Source organism: Saccopteryx bilineata, chromosome 3 (assembly GCF_036850765.1).
Source record: "Saccopteryx bilineata isolate mSacBil1 chromosome 3, mSacBil1_pri_phased_curated, whole genome shotgun sequence".
Taxonomy (NCBI): Eukaryota; Metazoa; Chordata; class Mammalia; order Chiroptera; family Emballonuridae; genus Saccopteryx; species Saccopteryx bilineata.
Genome location: NC_089492.1, coordinates 197,926,708 through 197,945,110, shown reverse-complemented (window position 1 = coordinate 197,945,110; position 18,403 = coordinate 197,926,708). Strand labels below are relative to the sequence as shown.

Here is an 18,403-nt window from a genome sequence, read left to right as displayed (position 1 = left end):
TGACATAAAAAGCTGACTCATTCAGTGCTGGAGGCGGCCATAACTGGGGGAGTGGCTGATCCTTCCACAAAGCAAAATACAAAAGCACTTCCAGGTCACAGAGATACAGACATCTCTCCAGCTCCAATCAGCACAACAAGACACAGCTGAAAACAAGAAGTGGGGAGGAGAGGTAGTAAATCAGGTCTCCATGGAGATCTGAGATACACTTCCTCCTACTGAAGCTGAGAAAGCAACCCGCCCCCAGAGAGATTATCTGGCAGAAGAGGACTTCACAGCCTCAGGTCACACCCACTGCATTCCTGGATACCAGTTCAAATAAGCCCCCTCCTGAGATCAGCAAACAAGACAATCACCTGTTAAGAAAACAAACAAATCAAGATTTCAAAGTGGCCTGAATCCTAAAGTGGATTACAAATAATAGCTGATGACAACCCAAGAAGACTTAGAAACAAACAAGCAAAAACTAGAGGCAGACAACACCAAGCCTAGACTCAACCAGCTCTACAAAGAAAACACCCAGATACCCAGGCACAATGAGAAGACAAAGAAGTGCATTCCAAATGAAACCACAAGAGAGACCTTCAGGAGATGAACTGAGTGATATGAAAATAATCAAACGTCAGATGCGGAGTTTAAAATAATGATTGTAAGGATGCTTAGGGATCTTAGAACAACAATGGATGGTCATCACAAACACCTAAATAAAGAAATAGCAAGTATAAAAAAGGATATTGAAATATTAAAAAAGAATCAGTCGGAGATGACAAATACAATATCAGAAATGAAAACCACAATGGAAGGAATTAAAAACAGGATGGATGGAACTGAGGATCGAATCAGCGAGTTGGAGGACAACTGGAATGAAGGCATGAAAGCAGAGAAGAAAAAACAAAAGAGACTCAAAAAGTCTGAGGAAACTCTTAGAGAGCTCTCTGACAACATAAAGAGAAATAATATCCGCATAATAGGGGTTCCTAAAGAAGAGAAAGAACAAGGGATAGGGCTTTATTCAATCATATCATAGCTGAAAACTTCCCTAAATTAATGCAGGAGAAACTCTCACAAATTCAAGAAGCACAGAGAACTCTACTAAAAAGAAACCCAAAGAAACCTACACCAAGACACATCATAATTAAAATACCAAAGCTAAGTGATAAAGAGAAAATATTAAAAGCTGTAAGAGAAAAAAAGGCAATCACCTACAAAGGAGCCCCCATAAGGATGACATCAGACTTCTCAACAGAAACACTTGAGGCCAGAAGGGAATGGTAAGAAATATTCAAAGTAATGCAGAACAAGAACCTACAACCAAGACTACTTTATCCAGCAAGGCTATCATTTAAAATTGAAGGAGAAATAAAAAGTTTCCCAGACAAAAAAAAAAAAACTCAAGGAATTCATTACAACCAAACCAATGCTGCAGGAAATGTTAAGGGGCATGATGTAAACAGATCAAACTGGGAAAAGAATAAGTAAAAGAGGAATACAGCTTTAAAGAATAAAATGGCAATAAACAACTACATATCAATAACAACCTTAAATGTAAATGGATTAAATGATCCAATCAAAAGACATAGGGTAGCTGCATGGATAAAAAAACAGGATGCATACATATGCTGTCTACAAGAGACATACCTTAAAAAAAAAGATGCACATAGGTTGAAGGTAAAAGGATGGAAAAAAACATTTCATGCAAATGGAAATGAAAAAAAAGCTGGGGTAGCAATACTTATATCAGACAAAATGGACTTTAAAACAAAGAATATAGTAAGAGATAAAGAAGGCCACTACAGGCCCTGGCCAGTTGGCTCAGCAGTAGAGCATCGGCCTGGCGTGTGGGGGACCCAGGTTCGATTCCCGGCACATAGGAGAGGCGCCTATTTGCTTCTCCACCCCCCCCTCCTTCCTCTCTGTCTCTCTCTTCCCCTCCCGCAGCCGAGGCTCCATTGGAGCAGGGATGGCCTGGGCGCTGAGGATGGCTCCTTGGCCTCTGCCCCAGGTGCTGGAGTGGCTCTGGTTGCGGCAGAGCGATGCCCCGGAGAGGCAGAGCATCGCCCCCTGTTGGGCAGAGCGTCGCCCCTGGTGGGCGTGCCAGGTGGATCCCGGTCGGGCGCATGCGGGAGTCTGTCTGACTGTCTCTCCTCGTTTCCAGCTTCAGAAAAATACAAAAAAAAGATCACTACATAATGATAAAGGGAGCAATCCAACAAGAAGATATAACTATTATAAATATCTATGCACCTAATATAGGAGCACCTAAATATATAAAGCAGACTTTGATGGATATAAAGAGCGAGATCAACAGCAACAGTATAATAGTAGGAGATTTTAATACCCCACTAACATCACTAGATAGATCTTCAAGAAAGAAAATTAACAAAAAACAGCAGACTTAAAGGACACACTAGATCAACTCGATTTAATAGATATCTACAGAACCTTTCACCCTAAAGCAGCAGAATATACATTCTTTTCAAGTGCTCATGGTACATTCTCTAGGATAGACCACATGTTAGGGCACAAAAGTGGTCTCAATAAATTTAAGTAGATTGAAATCATATCAAACACTTTCTCTGATCACAATGGCATGAAATTAGAAATCAACCACAACAGAAAAGCTCAAAAATTCTCAAACACATGGAAACTAAATAGCAGGTTGTTAAATAACGAATGGATCAAGAATGAGATCAAAGAAGGAATAAAAATATTCCTAGAAACGAATGATAACGAGCATACATCAACTCAAAATTTATGGGACACAGCAAAAGCAGTACTGAGAGGGAAGTTCATAGCACTACAGGCACACTTTAAGAAGCTAGAAAAAGCTCAAATAAAAAACTAAAAGAATTAGAAAAAGAACAGCAAGTAAAGCTTAAATGTAGTAGAAGGAAGGAAATAATAAAGATCAGAGCAGAAGTAAATGACATAGAGACTAAAGAAACAATACAGAAGATCAATGAAACTAGGAGCTGATTTTTTGAAAAGGTAAACAAGATCGACGAACCTTTAACTAGACTCACCAAGAAAAAGAGAGGACTCAAATAAATAAAATTAGAAATGAGAGGGGAGAAATAACAACTGACACAACAGAAATACAAAGGATTGTAAGAAAATACTATTAAGAACTGTATGCCAAAAAACTAGACAACCTAGATGAAATGGACAAATTCCTTGAAACATACTATCTTCCAAAAATCAGTCTAGAAGAATCAGAAAACCTAAACAGACCACTTACACCAAATGAGGTCAAAACAGTTATCAAAAAACTCCAAACAAAGAAAAGCCCTGGGCCAGATGGCTTCACAAGTAAATTCTACCAACTATTCAAAGAAGAACTAACTCCTATCATTCTGAAGCTATTTCAAAAAATTCCAGAGGAAGGAAGACTTCCAAACTCCTTTTATGAGGCGAACATAATTCTGATTCCAAAACCAGGCAAAGACAACACAAAGAAAGAAAATTATAGGCCAATATCCCTGATGAATTTAGATGCTAAAATCCTCAACAAAATATTAGCAAACCAGATCCAACAATATGTGGAAAAAATCATACACCATGATCAAGTGGGATTTATTCTAGGGAGGCAAGGCTGGTACAATATTCGCCAATCTATCAATATTATTCATGACATAAATGAAAGGAAGGAGAAACACCAGATGATAATTTCAATAGATGCAAAAAAAGCATAGGATAAAATCCAGCACCCATTCATGATCAAAACTCTCAGCAAAGTGGGAATATAGGGAACATACCTCTCAACATGATAAAAGCCATCTATGACAAACCCACAGCCAACATCATACTCAATGGGCAAAAATGAAAAGCAATCCCCTTAAGATCAGGAACAAGGCAGGGGTGCCCCCTTTCTCCACTCTTTTTCAATATAGTCCTGGAAGTCCTAGCCACAGCAATCAGGCAAGAAGAAATAAAAGGCATTCAAGTTGGAAAAGAAGAAGTAAAGCTATCATTATTTGCAGATGATATGATATTGTATATAGAAAATCCTAAAGTCTCAGTCAAAAAACTACTGGACCTGATAAATGAATTCAGCAAGGTGGCAGGATATAAAATTAATACTCAGATATCAGAGGCATTTTTATACACCAACAATGAACAGTCAGAAAGAGAAATTAAGGAAACAATCCCCTTCACTATTACAACCAAAAAAATAAAGTACCTAGGAGTACATTTAACCAAGGAGACTAAAGACTTTTACTCAGAAAATTATAAAACATTGAAAAAAGAAATCAAGGAAGATACAAACAAATGGAAGCATATACCATGCTCATAGTTAGGAAGAATAAACATCATTAAAATGTCTGCATTACCCAAAGTAATTTATAAATTCAATGCAATACCAATTAAAATACCAATGACATACTTTAAAGATATAGATCACGTATTCCAAAAATTTATATGGAACCAAAAGAGAACATGAATAGCCTCAGCAATCTTAAAAAAGAAGAATAAAGTGGGAGGTATCACACTTCCAGATATCAAGCTATACTACAAGGCCATTGTACTCAAATCAGCCTGGTACTGGCATAAGAACAGGCACATAGATCAATGGAACAGAACAGAGAACCCAGAAATAAACCCACAGCTCTATGGACAACTGATATTTGACAAAGGAGGTAAGGAAATACAGTGGAGTAAAGATAGCCTCTTCAACAAATGGTGTAAGGAACATTAGACAGCAACCTGCAAAAAAATGAAACTAGACCACCAACTTATACCATTCACAAAAATAAACTCAAAATGGATAAAAGACTTAAATGTAAGGCATGAAACCATAAGCATCTTAGAAGAAAACATAGGCAGTAAGCTCTCCGACATCTCTCGCAGCGATATATTTGCTGATTTATCTCCACGGGCAAGGGAAATAAAAGACAGGATAAACAAATGGGACTATATCAAACTAAAAAGCTTTTGCACAGCTAAAGACAATAAGAACAGAATAAAAAGACAAACTACACAATGGGAGAACATATTTGACAGTATGTCTGATAAGGGGTTAATAAACAAAATTTATAAAGAAGTTGTAAATCTCAACACCAGGAGGACAAACAATCCAATCAAAAAATGGGCAAAAGAAATGAATAGACACTTCTCCAAAGAGGACATACAGATGGCCAATAGGCATATGAAAAAATGCTCAACATCATTAATCATTAGAGAAATGCAAATTAAAACCACAATGAGATATCACCTCACACAGGTCAGAATGGCGCTCATCAACAAAACAACACAGAATAAGTGCTGGCGAGGATGTGGAGAAAAGGGAACCCTCCTGCATTGCTGGTGGGAATGCAGACTGGTGCAGCCAAGTGGAAAACAGTATGGAGATTCCTTTAAAAATTGAAAATCAAACTGCCTTTTGACCCAGTCATCCCACTTTTAGGAATATACCGCAAGGACACCATAGAATGGTTCCAGAAGGAGAAATGCACCCCCATATTTATAGCAGCATTGTTCACAATAGCGAAGATCTGGAAACAGCCCAAGTGTCCGTCAGAGGACGAGTGGATTAAAAAGCTTTGATACATATATACTATGGAATACTACTCAGCCATAAGAAATGATGACATCGGATCATTTACAATAACATGGATGGACCTTGATAACATTATACGGAGTGAAATAGGTAAATCAGAAAAAAATTAATAACTATATGAACCTATGCATAGATGGGACATAAAAATGAGACTCAGAGATATGGACAAGAATGTGATGGTAACAGGGTGTGGGGTGGAGGGGTGGGGAGGGGGCGAGAAAGGAGAGGGAGGGAGTGGGGGGAGGGTAGGGGCACAAAGAAAACCAGATAGAAGGTAACGGAGGACGATTTGACTTTTGAGTGAGGGGTATACAGCATAATCAAAGGTCAAAATAATCTGGAGATGTTTTCTCAGAAGATATGTACCCTGACTTATCAATGTCAGTGCATTACAATTAATAAAAATAAGATTAAAAAAATGAAAAATAGAACATATGACCCAACAATTCCATTTCTGAGTATTTATACAATGATATCTAAAACACTAATTCGAAAAGAGATATGTATTCCTATGTTCTCTGCAGTGTTATTTACAATAGCCAAGATATGGAAACAACTTAAGTGCCCATTGACAACAACTGGATAAAGAAGTGGTACATACATATAATGGAGTATTAGTCAGCCATAAAAAATGAAATCTTACCATTTGTGATAACATGGATGAACCTAGAGGGCATTATGCCAAGTGAAATAAGTCAGAGAAAGACAAATACCATATAATTTAACTTATAATGTCAAATCTAAAAGACAAAATAAATGAATAAAACAAACCCATAATACAGAGAACAAAGTGATGCTTGCCAGATAGGAGAAGGTTGGAGGGATAGGTGAAAAACATGAAGGGATAAGAAGTAAAAATTGTCACATAAACACATTAATGGGGATGCAAAGTACAGCATAGGAATTTAGTTACCCTGGCCGGTTTGCTCAGTGGATAGAGCTTTAGCCTGGCATGATGAGGATGTCCTGGGTTCAATCCTGGATCAGGGTGCATATGAGAAGCAACCATCTGCTTCTCTCTGCCTCCCTCTCCCCTTTCTCTCCCTCTTATCCTCCTGTAGTGAGTTGCTTGGGTGATTCAAGCATCTGCCCGGACAGGGATTACCGGGTGGATCCCAGTCAGGGCACATGCAGGAGTCTGTTTCTCTACCTCCCTTTCTTTCACTTTAAAAAAAAATTAATAAATAAATAAAAAAGAATTTAGTCAGCAATACTATAATAACTATATATTGTGACAGACGTGTCCTACACTTATTGGGGTAATAACTGCATAAAGTATATAAATTTCTAATCATTATACTGTATAACAGAAACTAATATAATACTGAATTTCAAGTGTAATTAAAAAATAAAATAAAAATATTTAAAATAAAAAATTTTGTTATCACAGTGAAAATAATTGCCAAATAATAATCTTCAAATCTTCCATGTATAATGAGGGATTTCCCACAAATCTTTCAAATATTCAGGTAAAAATATGCCTTCAAAAATTTCTAATGCAACAAGTGAATGTAGTATGTGAGTATAAACTAGATAATTTTTGTATACAGTGTAGCACTCATTCAATTGGCAAAACTCAAGTTGGATCTGATTAGACAGTAGCACTTTATCGCAGTAAATTTCCCAATTTTAATGTTTGTATTGTGTTTCTGTGAGAAAATGTCAGTTTATAGGAAACACACACAAAAGTCCTGGGTGATGGGGCATCAGGCTTGCAATCTACTCTCAAAGGTTCTTAAAAAGGAAGACTGTTTGTAATGTATTTGAAACTTTTCAGAAAAAATTTTAATGGTTTCAAACTTTTAAAGTATAGAATGAAAGTATTAAAAGATAGATTGTATATTTGCAGTGACATTGATAAGTCAGGGTACATATGTTCTGAGAAAACATCTCCAGATTATTTTGACCTTTGATTATGCTGTATACCCCTCACCAGTAATATTGACTAGTAAGAGTACAATTATCTACAGTAATATCATAGTACATCATATGTAAACCATAATACAAAACTTAAAAAAAACAAAGAATTGAAAACCTTTCAAAAAGTAAAAATATAAAAAAATATAAAAGATAAAAATAAATTTTAAAAAGACTGTTTTGATGGTGGCAAGCATGCCCCATAAAATATAACTGGCGATGGAAGCAGTGAAGAACAAAGTCTGGGGTCTATATTGAAACTCCCTACATTGCTTCACAAGAGAGTAAAGAGAAAAAAGACAAAACCAAGGCAGAAGAACAAACACGTATACAAACCTGCCAGCAAACATCTGATGAATGACCAGAAAGCAGTTCTCAATAATACTTACATGATGGTTTTCCCAACATGCAAAAATGACTTCTCTACAAATTCCCGAACACTATGGACTTCTCCAGTAGCTATGACAAAATCCTCTGGCTTGTCATTCTGCAACATCAGCCACATAGCCTAGTGAGAGACAGGCAAATCTGAGTTAAAAGTTGCAATGTGCTGCTACTTGGGAACTACAAGGTTATCAAGTGCACATAATTGGGTATGGACATTGTTAAAAGGTAAACTGAGGCACACTAATTTTTTTAAAGAGTTTATGTAATCCTATCTTAATTTGAATAGAGCAGTAGTAAACCAAAGATGGTTAGGAGTGCTCCACCAACAAGAGCTAGATTTTCATAGAATAGACACTGAAGTGAAGCAAAGCCAAGCCATTATTTCATTATTTGATTGGCTCTAGCTTATGCAGTTGCCTTATTTGGGGAGGCCAGATTAGCTATTTGTGATTGGTTGTTTTTAAGTTTCATTTTCTTGAATTCAGGGGCAGTGAGTCTGGCTTAGGTTTTGGTTTGCTCATGTGAGGCTACTAAGGCATTAAAGCCTTCTCAGTCTAATAGCCTCCATGTTTAAATACTGTAACATGTACAGTTAGAGAATAACCATGAATTTAATACAATATTCTTACTACTAACATAGTGGTTCTCAAATTTTAATGTGCATCAGAGTCACATAGGACATCTCAGTATAGATGCCTGGGCCACACTCACAGTAGAGAATATGTTCAGGCATCTTTAGCTTTAATATCCCAGGTGATTCACATACAGCAGGTCCTTTGACTGCAATTTAGAGGAACAAAATATTGAAGAGTTTAAAAAGCATTGCCTAATTCACCTTCATATCACAGATGGAAGGGAGGGGAAAGTCTTTTAAAGACAGATGTTTGTCTAAAAAATAGAACAAGATTTCTTACCAATAAAATAAAAAATTTACCAATGTGGTGACATCCAAAAGCAAAATAATCAAGAATCATGACCAGAAAAACAATCATGTGTGAACAGTACTAGTTCTTTGAGAGGCAACAGAAAGGTCTGCTCTAGCTCAGGATTTCACCAGGAAGCACTTCAAGGTCAGCTGCTCAGTGGGAGCCCCCCACAGGTGCACTTTTCAACAGGAACAAGAAGTCTGGAGGGCAGCAGCACAGCTGCATGTCTAAGACACAAACTGTGGCAAATCTGACAGCCTGGTTTCACTCAGTTACATCAGCACACAGGTCTATAGTTTCTATAGCTTGGAACTGCACATTAATTTTAAGGGTTCTGTTTGCACAGATAGAAGACACAGGTTTTTTAAAAAGTAACTATCATTGGTATCTGACAGCAAGATGTCTCTTTAAAAAAATCCAAGCAAGAAACAAGTTAATGTTTTTCCTTTTATCAGTCCTACCCACTTTTAAAAATAAAATAGGTAAAAATAATAGGCAGGTCATTGTTACACAGTTCCCAATATTATGTAAATTGAACTCTTGTTCTAAATTTAACAAAAACTAGTTCATTTGTTATCTCCCAGCTGCCAATGGAAAGGCTGGAAAGGCTAAAAAGTAGTTTGCTGAATTCAGCAAGGTAGCTTATTTTCTCTTAAAAAGATAAAAGCAAAAATATTTAATTCATCTGTATTCTTTTGAATTTGTGGCAGCCTTCTAAAAATAAAAAATACGTAAATATTTTTCTTTTACTTGAAGTCACCTGTGAATATTTAAATTTTGGCCTATTACCTCATAGTATTTTTTTTTTAACAATTATTGTATTGATTTTAGAGAGAGAGAGAGAGAGAGGAAAGCAAAGAGGGAAAGACAAGAATATCAATCTGCTCTTATATGTGCCATAATCAGGGATCAAACTAGCAACCTCCACACTTCCATATGATGCTCTAACTCAGTGGTTCTCAAAGTGTGTGCCAGGACGCACTGGTGCGCCCTAGAAGATTTCCAGGTGTGCCCTATGGTATTTCAGAGAAATATGTCCCTGTTGGGGACCAAAAAACCAACAGAGTTTTTGGAGTTTAGATTTTGGGGGGACAGAGGTGTGGGAAACTGACTGTAAACTGACAGTCTGCCCAACCCCCACCTCACTTGCCTGATTAAGTTGCAAAAGGCTGTTAAGCTGTGGTGCTGGATTGTTTACACTGCCCCCCATGTTACCCGGAAAGACTGGAGGCAAGTTTCTTCTATCCTTTGTTTGGTGTAAAGTTAAGATGATATGTATGGTGGGGGTTTTCTGCACTCAACATAATTAAGAGTAAAAAGAGAGGAATTCTTCAATGTATTGACAAGAAAATGAGAGCTTGCATTTCAAATATATGCCCAAACATTGAAGAAATCACTAGGACACATCAGGCTCATGTTTCTCATAAACACAAGAATGAAAAACCTTAACACATTCATGCCCGGGACCTGCCGAATTTACTAAATCTTTATTAAGAATGTATCTATATATATAAAAAGATAACTTTTTTGTTGTTTTTTTACTTTTCAACCCCTTTTTTACGAATTCTAAAAAGCATAACTCAAAAAACGTAACATAAAAATGTTTCTTAATGTCAGAATAAATTTAATTTTGTCGTATTTATTATATTTCATTTAATTACCATAAAAGCATGCTTGGATTTTATTTTTATTTTTTTTCTTTAATATTTGACTTAATTATTATAACCTATTTCTCAGAAATTTGTATATAGTGTGCTTACAATTATTTGTAGGATTTTAAATGTACCCAACTTCAAAAAGTTTGAGAACCACTGCTCTAACCAAATAAGCTATTGGCCAGGACGATTACATAATAGTTTTAAACCATATTTTTGTCCTCTAAAAGATGAGACTTTGGGCAATTTTACATGCCTCAGAGATGTAGCAACTGGGTGAAACAAAGGCAATAGATTCAGGTTAGTGATCTACTGAAAAGTACTGAGTGAGGCAGAGGCCACAGAGCCATCCTCAGTGCCCGGGCAAACTTTGCTCTCCGGGAAGGGAAGAGAGAGACAGAGAGGAAGGAGAGGGGGACGGGTGGAGAAGCAGATGGGCGCTTCTCCTGTGTGCCCTGGCGGGGAATCGAACCCGGGACTCCTGCATGCCAGGCTGATGCTCTACCACTGAGCCAACCGGCCAGGGCAAGCCCTATCAGTTTTTAAAAGGCCGTTCACAATAGGAGATATTCCCTTCATCAGGGAGCTCATGCAGCACAGAGAGTCTTCAAAAGCTTTGCTGCTCCCTGAGCCCCATGGCCACTGCATACTGCTATCTGCTCTAGTCAGGAGGAAGACTGGGGTCTGAGCCACAGCCCAGCACCTTTTATGGTTGAGCTCCTCAGAGAGGTGCCTCTTTGCAATGGGTGCTGGCTCTAGCAGGGGCCAGGTAGGGACCTGCTCTTTGTGTCCATGACTTGTGTGTACAGCTCCCATGGCCCAGAATGCCCTCTTCCCTCATCTGTGTGGGAACTCGGACCTCTCCTTCCAGACCATGTCCAAGAGCCCCAAGTCTGGCCCTTGAAGCGCAGTGCTATTATCTCCCCGAGTTCCTCTATGACCAATGGCACAGAGCACAGCTGGGTTCACTGGGACTTGGTCTGCCCTTTGGCTACCCTTCCCCAACTAGGCTGACCCTCCCACCTCCCTTGAGCACACCTGTGTACATGCACACACACAAACTTGTTTTTGGCTTTCTTCAAAATAGTTCTAAAGTTTTTAGGAAAAGTTAAATTATGCTTCTGGCTACAATTTCTATTTGAACATTTTTCTGAAGAATTAATGTATACACTTAAATGTGTTTTACTCAAATTTCCATTCTAAAAATAACATTTCAAGTAGGTCTTCCAGGACAGCTCAGTTTGATTCTATTTCTTTTAAAATGCTGTGTTGTGCTAAAACGGTTTTGAAAAAAAATGTATTTTTAGTCATATGAAAATAAAACAAAGGGCTTGCTAAAAATAAAAGGAGAAAATATGTACTGGTGGATAGTAGATTACTTCAAACACTGGGCACCAGTGCACTGCTGCCTGTTTCGTTCCTCAACAGGAATCTGTGGATCAGTTGGAGCAACCGCTCTCAATAGAGTGAGTGCCAAGAATCTGCTCTTTTCTTTTCCATAAGACTATCTGCAGCCTTTGACCTATCAATTTCTAGGCATTTCCTCTAAAGTTCATATTGTACCAGACTCCAGTCTGGGAATGGGAAGGGAAAGGATATACAACCTCACATTTATTTGTTATTACTGAATAGTTTACTGGTTTTACAGAGAGAAAGGGCTTTGTTTAAATTTCCATTGAGCATAATTAATGGTTATTGACTGGTAAATGAAGAACAGGTGACACTCTGGATTAGAAGATAAGCGACCCTGTGTTCTGATGTGATAGTGGGTTAGTAATTTGCCAAGCCCGGGCCCAGTGCACCCCATCATAATGCTAGGTCATGTCCAGGACACAAAGGCCCCTGTGTGAGGAGCACTCAGCCGCTCCCTCCACATACAGCTGCACATGTTGATCTCTGGTCTATTTATTCTCTGACGGATGGCACAACTGAGGCAAAAGTTCACCACTTCTCCCCTTCCTGTTCACGTGCTGAACATATGACCCATGACACCACCAGGGCACAATCTGTGATCAGACTGCCACCAGCTTTGGCTCCTAAGTATAGGAAGGATTTTGAAGTTACATGTTTCAGATGTCGATTCTCTCTGTCTTGCAAGAAATGAAGAAAAAAAGACCGTCTTCCCACATTCTTTCAGTGCCCTGTAAGGATACAACTGACTTATCTGCTTCTTCAGATAGTTATTTACTTTCAGCTATGACCTGATCACCAGGGAAAATGAAAAACATTCTGCTGTTTAATCCATCTCACAGAGAAGAAAGACAGTTAGTTAATTCCTCCCAATGGAATTACCAATGCTTCAGATTCTTTAATGTAGAATATCACTTAATGTCAAACGCACAGTACAGTTTTCAAATCATACCTCACTTTGATTTTTCTTTTAAGGCACATGAAGTTTAGGGAGATTTAATTCCACACTATTGTTTGAAGGCCAACTTAGATACGTGTAAATATTAGTTTATTTTGAACATGTACTCTCTTGTAACTATGTAATTCAACTATCCATTGTACAAATCTAATTTAGAGAAGTCAAAAATAAAATTTTAATTTAAAAAGTAAAAAAAAAATACTTCTCTTCTACAGGCTCCTCTTTGGCCATTTCCATCATGAATGCGGAAGAGGACAGTGAAGGGTCACTCCTCTTTCCTGATTTGGTAGCTCTGGACGCTGTTCACAGCTGGACCAGTGAAGGAGAACACCCAAAGTACATCACCACAGCCGAGTAACCACACCTGATTCCACACATGCCTTCTGGGGTGTGATGGATGTTTGTCTTAAAATTCTGGATTCTACAATTGCTTCCACCTCACCATTAACCTCCAGTTTAGTATCCAAGCCACAAACACTTATTAACTGAGCTGCCATCCATGAATAACAAGATTTGTTAACCAAGGTTATGTTTAACTCTGTTATTTGACTGCTGTTTTTTCAGCCTGCACTTTTGTGCTTTACGTGCTACTGTCATAAAAATCATCTTAACGGAGAACTATATATATAGTTCAGGAGAAAAAGTCTATGAAATAACTCATTTACTCTATTTTTACTTTTATGTATTGATTTTAGACAGAAAGGAAGGGGGTGGAGAGAGAGCACGGCAGGAACATAGATCTGTTCCTGTATGTGCCTTGACTGGGGATCGAACTGGCAACCTCTGTGTTTCAGGATGAAGCTCTAACCAACTGAGCTATCTGGCCAGGGCATGAAATAATTCTAATAAAAATCATAGTAGGCCCTGGTTGGTTGGCTCAGTGGTAGAGCGTCGGCCTGGCGTGCAGAAGTCCCGGGTTCGATTCCTGGCCAGGGCACACAGGAGAGGCGCCCATCTGCTTCTCCACCCCTCCCCCTCTCCTTCCTCTCTGTCTCTCTCTTCCCCTCCCGCAGCGAGGCTCCATTGGAGCAAAGATGGCCCGGGCGCTGGGGATGGCTCCTTGGCCTCTGCCCCAGGTGCTAGAGTGGCTCTGGTCGCGACAGAGCGACGCCCTGGAGGGGCAGAGCATCGCCCCCTGGTGGGCAGAGCATCACCCCCTGGTGGGCGTGCCGGGTGGATCCCAGTAGGGCGCATGTGGGAGTCTGTCTGTCTATCCCCGTTTCCAACTTCAGAAAAATACAAAAAAAAAAAAAAAAATCATAGTAATTTGAACAAATGGAAATTAAAGTTCCCAATAAATAATGCCAAGTGTGGACCCATTCACATACACTTTGTCTTTAAGCTTTGTTCAGTAGCTGTTTTGTTTAATTTTATTTCTTGATTTCAGCTGAGAGAAGAAGGGAGCGAGAGTGAGACAGGAACACCAACCTGTTCCTGTGTGCGCCCTGACCAGGAGTCGAACTGGCAACCTCTGTGCTTTAGGACAACGCTCCAACCAACTAGGTCATCCGGCCAGGGCATAGCAGCTGTTTTCTAGATGACAGCTTAGTATTTATAGTTTGAGCTAGGACTGCAAGTAGTCCGTACTAGGCCAGAGCTTATGTTTTGTGAGACCCACATAGGCAGGTCTGAAGGTTAGCCTGGAGTACCCTCGACTATAACATACTTGGGAAACGGGTACTAAACAAGTAAAACTATATCAAGAAAATCATCTAGCATAAAACCAAAGGTTGGCCTTATGGTCTTCTCAATCTATTAATTTTCATCCTGGGTAAAAATACTGTGGTTTGTGGCTTCCTCTGAATAAAGTTTCTTCAGATATTTTAAAAATACAAAGTTAATGAACAAGAAAAATCATTAGATAACAAATTAATAAAGACACCAAAAATAATAAAACAACTTAGAAAGCTGGATAGCACTTGTGTCTTACTTTTGATGTTAACATATCATTTACCTTGATATCATATGCACTGAAAGAAAGAGCCGATGTCAAAATCTGCCTTGCCCTGTATCCTTTTATTCTAGCCAGATTCAGCAGTTTGCAAATTCCAGGTTGGGGGTTCGTTTTCCTCATCCCTGGAAACCATGTAAGACCTAAAATCTCTTAATCTTGTGTTAATAATTCTGAGTTGATTTTTCTGGGCATCTGCACTTTCGACATGCAGGTTCAAGTTATCTATTTCTTCTATTCATCTTTGACTGGATATTATCTCTTCTATTTGTTCTGGGGTTGTTTTTTTTTGTATTTTTCTGAAGCTAGAAACGGGGAGAGACAGTCAGACAGACTCCCGCATGCGCCTGGCCAGGATCCACCCGGCACGCCCACCAGGGGGCAATGCTCTGCCCCTCTGGGGCGTCGCTCTGTTGCGACCAGAGCCACTCCAGCGCCTGGGGCAGAGGCCAAGGAGCTATCCCCAGTGCCCGCCCGGGCCATCTTTGCTCCAATGGAGCTTCGGCTGCAGGAGGGGAAGAGAGAGACAGAGAGGAAGGAGAGGGGGAGGGGTGGAGAAGCAGATAGGTGCCTCTCCTGTGTGCCCTGGCCAGGAATCGAACTCGGGACTTCTGCATATCAGGCCGATGCTCAACCACTGAGCCAACCGGCCAGGGACACCTGTTTTTTTTTTTTTTTCAGGAACACCAATTATGCATGGGTTGTATCTCTTTTCTTCTGCTTTCTATGTCTATTGTACCGCATCTACTCATTTTAATGTTTGTTCTTATCCATGTTATTTTACATGATTTCCTCTTGTTGTTCATCTGATTGTTTTAGTACCATTTATTTTAAATGTCATTGTTAATGTGGCTTCAATCTCTGAAATGATTTTCTTTTTCTCTACCATACCTTTCCTGATTACCCCCACATTAACTTTTTCATTTATTTTCTTTAAAGCCAGGGGTTGGCAAACTTTTTCTTAAAGTGACAGGCAGTAAATATCATATTTTAGGTTTGTGAGTCATACGATGTTTAACACAATGACTCAACTCTGCTGTTTTAGCCCAAATATGGCCAGAAACAAGTAGTCATGGCTGTGTTCTAATAAAACATTATTTATAAAAACAGGCAACTGGTCTGTAATCTGCCCACCTTTGCTCTTAGCAAACTGAACAAAAACATGCTGCCTGGAGTTTCTTTGACTCTGTGGAGATCAATGATCTGAGCTCCAGCTATGTATCTTTTCTTTGAATAAACACTCCTTATAGTATGTGCTATCCCGTTATTAATGCTCCTTTTCTTCTCCTTGGAGCCCTCTTCCCCACTCCCACCTCAGGTGCAGGGCATGGGGAAGCACCTTTCCAATTGCTGTTACTACTAGAACAAGGCAGATACCTGCTGAAGAAATCATATGAGGAAGAGCACGGAAGTTCGCAGAGGGCAGCCTGCAGCTTCAGTTCAAATGACTCCCAAAACTCTGCCACCAGATTCATTACATTCTCTGCCCAGGACATGACTGTCCTCATTTTTCAGCACTTAGTTGGTTAGTGTGGCTCACAGAACAGTCCATAAGTCACTTGGCCACTACAGTGATGTCTGGCAATTATTGCTTCCTCCTCTGTTCCCCACCCCCCCCATCACCATCTACACTGCCCCTCAGTCAGAAGGCTATGAAACAGACAGTAAAATTGTTTTCTCCTTCAGCAACATTTTCCTGCCATTAGGCAGTATAAAAGTGGTTATCCCTAAAGCTACTTCCCATTCCTATGGAGTATCATTGCATGGGTCTCTTAGTACTCCAAATTAATGAGCAAAATCTACAGACTATATGTATGTATGTGTACTTTGCATAATAATACAGTGTGTCCGTAAAGTCATGGTGCATTCTTGGCCGGTAACAGGAAAGCAACAAAAGACGACAGAAATATGAAATCTGCACCAAATAAAAGGAAAACTCTGGCCCTGGCCGGTTGGCTCAGCGGTAGAGCGTCGGCCTAGCGTGCGGAGGACCCGGGTTCGATTCCCGGCCAGGGCACACAGGAGAAGCGCCCATTTGCTTCTCCACCCCTCCGCCGCGCTTTCCTCTCTGTCTCTCTCTTCCCCTCCCGCAGCCAAGGCTCCATTGGAGCAAAGATGGCCCGGGCGCTGGGGATGGCTCTGTGGCCTCTGCCTCAGGCGCTAGAGTGGCTCTGGTCGCAATATGGCGACGCCCAGGATGGGCAGAGCATCGCCCCCTGGTGGGCAGAGCATCGCCCCTGGTGGGCGTGCCGGGTGGATCCCGGTCGGGCGCATGCGGGAGTCTGTCTGACTGTCTCTCCCTGTTTCCAGCTTCAGAAAAATGGAAAAAAAAAAAAAAAAGAAAATAAAAAAAAAGGAAAACTCTCCCAGTTTCATATCTATTCAGTGCAGTTCAATGTGGACTCGCGCACAGATTTTTTAGGGCTCCTTAGGTAGCTATCCCATATAGCCTCTAAAGACTCGTTACTGACTGATGGCCTACCAGAATGGGGTTTCTCCACCAAATTGCCGGTTTCCTTTAACTGCTTATCCCACCGAGTAATGTTATTCCTATGTGGTGGTGCTTCGTTATAAATGCGCTGATATTCATGTTGCACTTTGGTCACGGATTCGAATTTAGCGAGCCACAGAACACACTGAACTTTCCTCTGTACCATCCACATCTCGAATGGCATGGCCATGGGCTGCTCCGCTGTATACACAGTGTTATGTCATCATCTGTGCATACACACGTTGCCACATCATCCTACAGAAACTGGGAAGGTTTTCCTTTTATTTGGTGCAGATTTCACATTTCTATTGTCTTTTGTTGCTTTCCTGTGACCGGTCAAAAGTGCACCATGACTTTACGAACACACTGTATATTCTCAGTGAGTGTATAAAGAATTATTTTGATTATATGAACCCCAAAGTTATGTAACCATGTAAATAATGTGGGAAAGAGCCTCAATGAAAAATGCACATATAAATAAGGATGTTTCATCTGTTCAATGCTACTTAATAAGCCATCCAGACTTAAGGACTTACCCTTTCTATTGCTCAGGATTATGAGTTAGTAATTCAGGAAGGCTCGCAGGGGTGGCTCTTCTGTGCTACTTGCAAGTGTTGGCTGAGGTGATTTGAATGAGGCTGTCGCACCAGATGGCCTCCCTCACAGGTCTGGGTCCTGGATGTGGGATGCACATGCCTCCGTACCTGCCGTCTCTCATTACTCACTTGTCTAGTCCAAGCTCTTTTACAAAGCAGAAGCTGCAAGGGCTCGTAAGGCATCAGCCTGAAAAATGACCTGGTGTTACTTCCTCTGGATACCACTGGTTATAGGGTCAGCCCAAATTCTAAAAAGGAAAAACAGACTCTCCTCCTTTATGAGAAGAGCGGTAAAGTCACATTGCTAGAGGGTGTGCAGGATGGGAGGGATTACTGAAGCCATCTCTGGGAAAAAATCTACCACCTTGTGATGACTATAATATCTACTGATTGATTCAATACAGTAACTAATACATTTAAGAAAATGTATTTACTGGCTTTTAGAGAGAGGAAAGAAGAGAGGGAGATATAGATAGATAGCTAGAGAGACAGAAACATCAGTCTGGTTCTGTATGTGCCCCAACCGGGAACGGAACCAGCAACCTGTGTATATCA

General features: G+C 39.9%; 1 protein-coding gene across 1 annotated transcript in view; it reads right to left on the bottom strand.

Moving 5' to 3' along the window:
* Positions 1 to 18,403, bottom strand: part of GMDS (GDP-mannose 4,6-dehydratase) — a 797,768-nt gene that overhangs the window by 175,960 nt on the left and 603,405 nt on the right. The window contains exon 8 of the mRNA XM_066268525.1: positions 7,864 to 7,982. Coding sequence (XP_066124622.1) covers positions 7,864 to 7,982 — 119 coding nt within the window. The remainder of the gene's footprint in view (positions 1 to 7,863; positions 7,983 to 18,403) is intronic.